We start from the raw sequence: 6,682 nt of genomic DNA, 5'->3' as shown, positions 1-6,682 counted from the left end.
CAGGCAGACAAGAGCTGTAAACTCTGGGCAAGAGTTTTTCTCCATTCATGTACCAGATCCAGATTTCATTCACACTGGGGCAAAAGGAAAACTCATTTGCCTTCCATTACTCTTGATAATGAAGTTTCTGCTGGGCTCACTTCCTTCCACCTCCCCCACCCCCACCACAGGTATTTTCTCTCCTAGAGATCACCCAACCCAAGATACTGCATTTCACAAAGGCATCCCTCCCTCAGAACAGTATATGTGGGGAACTGATATGCATCAAACTAACTTACTGGCATCTCTTTTTCAAAGGGACATGGGATCAGGGTCACATAAATTACTGTACCCACCTGGCCTAGCTCTTTTGGCTACAACAGTAGCTTGCCAAATGAGCCACCTGGACTTTGTCAGAAGTGTCTCATACACTGCCAGACTGTGGGCTGAGATATGGACTGCCTCCCTCCAACTGAAGTGGCTCCATTTTATTGGATTTATATATAGTGAACTTCCAGGTAAGGAAGCAGTTTTTAAAAAGCTTTAAAGGTTTGAAAATCACTGAAGTGCCTAGGTGGCTCAGTCCGGTGAAGTTTCCGACTCTTTTTTTTTTTTTTAAATTTTTTTATTGTTATGTTAATCCCCATACATTACATCATTAGTTTTAGATATAGTGTTCCATGATTCATTGTTTGTGCATAACACCCAGTGCTCCATGCAGAACGTGCCCTCCTCAATACTCATCACCAGGCTAACCCATCCTCCCAACCCCCTCCCCTCTAGAACCCTCAGTTTGTTTTTCAGAGTCCATTGTCTCTCATGGTTCTTCTCCCCCTCCGGTTTCCCCCCCTTCATTCTTCCCCTCCTGCTACATTCTTCTTCTTTTTTTCTTTCTTAACATATATTGCATTATTTGTTTCAGAGGTACAGATCTGAGATTCAACAGTCTTGCACAATTCACAGCGCTTACCAGAACACGTACCCTCCCCAGTGTCCATCACCCAGTCACCCCATCCCTCCCACCCCACCCCCCACTCCAGCAACCCTCAGTTTGTTTCCTGAGATTAAGAATTCCTCATATCAGTGAGGTCATATGATACATGTCTTTCTCTGTTTGACTTATTTCGCTCAGCATAATACCCTCCAGTTCCATCCACGTCGTTGCAAATGGCAAGATCTCATTCCTTTTGATGGCTGCATAATATTCCATTGTATATATATACCACATCTTCTTTATCCATTCATCTGTCGATGGACATCTTGGCTCTTTCCACAGTTTGGCTACTGTGGACATTGCTGCTATAAACATTGGGGTGCACGTAGCCTTTCGGGTCCCTACATTTGTATCTTTGGGGTAAATACCCAGTAGTGCAATTGCTGGATCATATGGTAGCTCTATTTTCAACTTTTTGAGGAACCTCCATACTGTTTTCCAGAGTGGCTGCACCAGCTTGCATTCCCACCAACAGTGTAGGAGGGTTCCCCTTTCTCTGCATCCCCGCCAACATCTGTCATTTCCTGACTTGTTAATTTTAGCCATTCTGACTGGTGTGAGGTGGTATCTCATTGAGGTTTTGATTTGGATTTCCCTGATGCTGAGCGATATTGAACACTTTTTCATGTGTCTGTTGGCCATTTGGATGTCTTCTTTGGAAAAATGTCTGTTCATGTCTTCTGCCCATTTCTTGATTGGATTCTTTGTTCTTTTGGTGTTGAGTTTGATGAGTTCTTTATAGATTTTGGATACTAGCCCTTTATCTGATATGTCATTTGCAAATATCTTCTCCCATTCTGTCAGTTGTCTTTTGGTTTTGTTGACTGTTTCCTTTGCTTTGCAAAAGCTTTTTATCTTGATGAAGTCCCAATAGTTCATTTTTGCCCTTGCTTCCTTTGCCTTTGGCGATGTTTCTAGGAAGAAGTTGCTGCGGCTGAGGTCGAAGAGGTTGCTGCCTGTGTTCTCCTTTAGGATTTTGATGGACTCCTGTCTCACATTGAGGTCTTTCAACCATTTGGAGTCTATTTTTGTGTGTGGTGTAAGGAAATGGTCCAGTTTCATTCTTCTGCATGTGGCTGTCCAATTTTCCCAACACCATTTGTTGAAGAGACTGTCTTTTTTCCATTGGACATTCTTTCCTGCTTTGTCAAAGATTAGTTGACTGTATAGTTGAGGGTCCATTTCTGGGCTCTCTATTCTGTTCCATTGATCTATGTGTCTGTTTTTGTGCCAGTACCATACTGTCTTGATGATGACAGCTTTGTAATAGAGCTGGAAGTCTGGAATTGTGATGCCGCCAGCTTTGCTTTTCTTTTTCAACATTCCTCTGGCTATGCGGGGTCTTTTCTGGTTCCATACAAATTTTAGGATTATTTGTTCCATTTCTTTGAAGAAAGTGGATGGTATTTTGATGGGGATTGCATTGAATGTGTAGATTGCTCTAGGTAGGATTGACATCTTCACAATATTTGTTCTTCCAATCCATGAGCATGGAACGTTTTTCCATTTCTTTGTGTCTTTCTCAATTTCTTTCATGAGTATTTTATAGTTTTCTGAGTACAGATCCTTTGCCTCTTTGGTTAGATTTATTCCTAGGTATCTTATGGTTTTGGGTGCAATTGTAAATGGGATCGACTCCTTAATTTCTCTTTCTTCTGACTTGTTGTTGGTGTATAGGAATGCCACTGACTTCTGTGCATTGATTTTATATCCTGCCACTTGACTGAATTCCTGTATGAGTTCTAGCAGTTTTGGGGTGGAGTCTTTGGGATTTTCCACATAAAGTATCATATCATCTGCAAAGAGTGAGAGTTTGACTTCTTCTTTGCCAATTTGGATGCCTTTGATTTCTTTTTGTTGTCTGATTGCTGTGGCTAGGACTTCCAATACTATGTTGAATAGCAGTGGTGATAGTGGACATCCCTGCTGCGTTCCTGACCTTAGGGGGAAAGCTCTCAGTTTTTCCCCATTGAGAATGATATGCGCTGTAGGTTTTTCATAGATGGCTTTTATGATATTGAGGTATGTACCCTCTATCCCTATACTCTGAAGAGTTTTGATCAAGAAGGGATGCTGTACTTTGTCAAATGCTTTTTCTGCATCTATTGAGAGGATCATATGATTCTTGTTCTTTCTTTTGTTAATGTATTGTATCACGTTGATTGATTTGCGGATGTTGAACCAACCTTGCAGCCCAGGGATAAATCCGACTTGGTCGTGGTGAATAATCCTTTTAATGTACTGTTGGATCCTATTGGCTAGTATTTTGGTGAGAATTTTTGCATCCATGTTCATCAGGGATATTGGTCTGTAATTCTCCTTTTTGATGGGGTCTTTGTCTGGTTTTGGGATCAAGGTAATGCTGGCCTCATAAAATGAGTTTGAGTTGCTATGATTCTTAATTATGCTTTAAATGTATTGGAAAGTAGCTAAAAGGCAATATTTTTTAAAGGTCTAGTCAACCAAATTAGACCAGTCTGCCTTCTTGTTTTTTAATTAGTGAAATTTCATTATATTGTTTCTATGGAGACATTTTTATAACTTAGTATCACAATATAATTTAAAAGATCTTTAACATTGTTTAAATGTTTTCTCAAGCTCCAAAAACTTTTATTGAGTACCTACTATGTGCTAAGACTTTGCTAGATATGGAGAATTCAAAGAAGAACAACATGGTTGCAGCTCCATAGCCAGGATGGATTGTACTCTATGGGAATATCAAGGGACTAACACCAAATAACTGTTTGAAGGAGCAAGAGAAGGTATAAGAGAGTGGCATCTGAGCTAGGTTCTTGCTAGGTAGAAAATAAGGAGTAGGTTTTCCAGGGCATTGGATAGAACTGCAAAGGATGGAATCTGAAAAGTGTGGAGTAGAGCTTAGGGCAATGAGGAAGATGAGAGAGTGACTGGAGATGGGGTTGGGAAAGTAGGTGTGTGAAGGGTGCTGATGCCATGTTAAGAAGTTTGGCATACATCCTAAGGGCACCAGGGAGTCAGTAGCCTTTTATCATTAGGCCTTGCCCCAAGCCTGGCAATGTCACACAAAATCTGGCAGAGGTCATAAAAGAAACTATATTTCATAAGATACGTTTCTTGGCTAAGCCAAATCTCCTGTTCATTTTAAAACTTGATTTTATTTGAAACATACCAAAAAGAAGACAAAAGTATCTTTAATAATCCCAACATTCAAAAATATTATAAAGTACAAAGTAAAAGTCTCCCTAATGACTTTTTCCTCCCATCCCTAAATTAAACTGATGGATATTGTTTCTGACCTTTTCCCATGTTTATAGAAATATTTCTATGTTTAAATATGTATACAAACATACCATGCCCCTGCCCCCATGGAATCATGTGCTACATTTATTCATTCATTCAATAAGTACTTACTGAAGGCTTTCTATATACCATGCACTGTTCATGCAACTGAGCACATAACACCAAGAGTTGACATTCTAGAAGGGCAACACTGACAATAAGCACAAGAATGAACATGGTGATTTCAAATAAAGATAAGTGCTAGGAAGACAATTAAAAAACAAAGAGTACAGTATGGTGAGAGAGACTGGAACGTTCTTGCGATTGTGAGGTTGGGGGGTGGCTTCTCTTGTGGAGGGGATGATCTGAGCTGAGACTTGGATGATGCTGAGACGTATAGATGCTAAGGGCAGGCTGCCCCAAAATGGGCCACTTTGGCATGAACATTATTTTCAGTTAAAGGCAATCAAAACCCAGCAAATTCAGGAAAAGCTCTTTATCTTCCCCTCAACTGCCTGCTTATACCAGAAAGAGAGCTATTAATGGTGATTCCTCTTCACCTAAAAAACTTATCTATAAAATAGGGCAACCTTTGTTTTCTAAACATCTCCTCTCACCTTCCTGCTAATGGTCTTTCTCCTCTTTGTGTCCTCATATAAGCATCATGTTGCCTTATGGTCTTTGGAATTTCAATGTGTGTGTGGATTCCCCCTATGTATGCTATTAAAATTGATTTTCTCCTGTTAATCCGTTTCATGTCAATTTGTTTCTTAGTCCAGCTAGAAGGACCTGAAAGGGAAAAGGAAATTCTTCCTCACTGACAGCATTATCCTGGTCTGGTACCTTCCAACTCCCAGCCCCAGAGGGTCACATTAGAGATTTCTAGATAGTGGTATAGTTACATGACAAAGTTTTCTTTAATTTTTTTTGCTTACAGATGAAAAACAAGTCATCAAAGAAAAAGTAGAAGATAAAAGTGTTAAGAAGAAAATTAACAATTTCCTTAAGTCCATCAACCAGAAATAATTACTATTAATATGTCAATATTTTTAATTTATATAATTAAATGTCAATATAATTAATATTTGTAATTTCAATATTTCTTGCATAATTGAGGCTACACTGTATATTGTTTTGTATGTAAGTATAAATTTTTTACATACAAGAGCTCTGTTATCAATTCCAGCAGTGATTCCTGAAGGTCTATATCCATTCCAGACACGTTTGTTCTTTAAAAACAGGAAATCTACCAATATTTTCAAGTCCAAGAAATAAGATGAGAACACAGTCTGAGTGTCTTGAGGATTCTATTTGTGCCCCCAATCATTTTTGATAACAACTGATCACACTAGTGGATTTTACCTTGATTTCCCAGGTTAAGATTCCATTCTTCTGTAATTTTCTTATATCTCGATTGAACCTGTGACTAAATCTTTTTTCACAAGGAATGCTGCAAATATTGTAGGCATGATAAGACCCACAGATGGGGAAGAGTGAAACCTAGATTACTCCATGTCAAGGTTCACATGGTAACTGCTCTCTGGAAGGAACTTCAGTATCTGTAAACATAGATGATGCCTACAAGGACAGAATCAGCAGGGATGATTCAGGAGGAAAGAGCAGATGGAGTGAGAGTCAACATATTCAGTTTAGAATCTGAACCAAGATAATTCATACAAAGGAAGACAGCCAAGATGTGATGGGGGAAGGGTTAATGAGATAAATCCTAATCTATCAGGCAAAGGAAACAACATTTTCCATCCAGCTTCGAAAATATAATTACCTAATTTAACAACTGCTTACTTATTAGGGTAAGCAATAACAAGAATAGAGCTCCCTCAGCAGGATACAAAGGGGAACCTGGAGCAGGAAAACTTCCAGATTCAGGAATATACTCTCCTGGAAACCCACCTAGAACCTCCACCCTCTGACACCATGGTCGACTCCTGTTGTGGCTCCGTCTGCTCTGACCAGGGCTGTGGCCAGGAGACCTGCTGCCACCCCAGCTGCTGCCAGACCACCTGCTGCAGGACCACCTGCTGCCACCCCTCTTGCTGTGGTTCCAGCTGCTGTGGGTCCAGCTGCTGCAGGCCTAACTGTTGCATCCCTAGCGGCTGCCGCCCCTCCTGCTGCCAGACCACCTGCTGTAGAACAACTTGCTGCCGCCGCAGCTGCTATGGTGGTTCTTGCTGCTGAACATCCTGCTCTAGACTCAAACTTATTTGCCCCCACCCTTCAGTCCAGGAAGAAAGCATATAATTTAACAAAACACCTGGCACTTCCTAATGTCATGAACTTACAAACAGACCCATGGACTGATTTAGAAACCTCTAGTCTCTATATTATTTATTCTCTTTTGTAGAAATATCTTATTGCCAGTGAATCAGAATTTATAGTTAGATTCTGCAGTTGTTTTAGGATTCCTAATTCTGATTCCAAATATGAAAGTCT

At 40.1% G+C, this 6,682-nt stretch overlaps 1 protein-coding gene across 1 annotated transcript; it reads left to right on the top strand.

Annotated features, from left to right (window-relative positions):
* The first annotated feature begins 6,166 nt into the window (after window positions 1-6,166).
* LOC116626852 (keratin-associated protein 4-12-like) lies at window positions 6,167-6,427 on the top strand. The gene has a single exon (XM_032396403.1). The coding sequence runs from the start codon at window positions 6,167-6,169 to the stop codon at window positions 6,425-6,427; it is 261 nt and encodes an 86-aa protein (XP_032252294.1).
* Window positions 6,428-6,682: the final 255 nt, after the last annotated feature.

The sequence above is a fragment of the Phoca vitulina genome, unplaced genomic scaffold, assembly GCF_004348235.1.
Source record: "Phoca vitulina isolate PV1807 unplaced genomic scaffold, GSC_HSeal_1.0 scaffold92, whole genome shotgun sequence".
Classification (NCBI taxonomy): Eukaryota; Metazoa; Chordata; class Mammalia; order Carnivora; family Phocidae; genus Phoca; species Phoca vitulina.
Note: the sequence above shows the minus strand (reverse complement) of the source record. Positions and strands in the feature narration are given on the sequence as shown.

Coding starts and splice junctions, on each gene's coding strand:
- LOC116626852 (XM_032396403.1), top strand. CDS start 6,167: ATGGTCGACTCCTGTTGTGGCTCCGTCTGCTCTGACCAGGGCTGTGGC.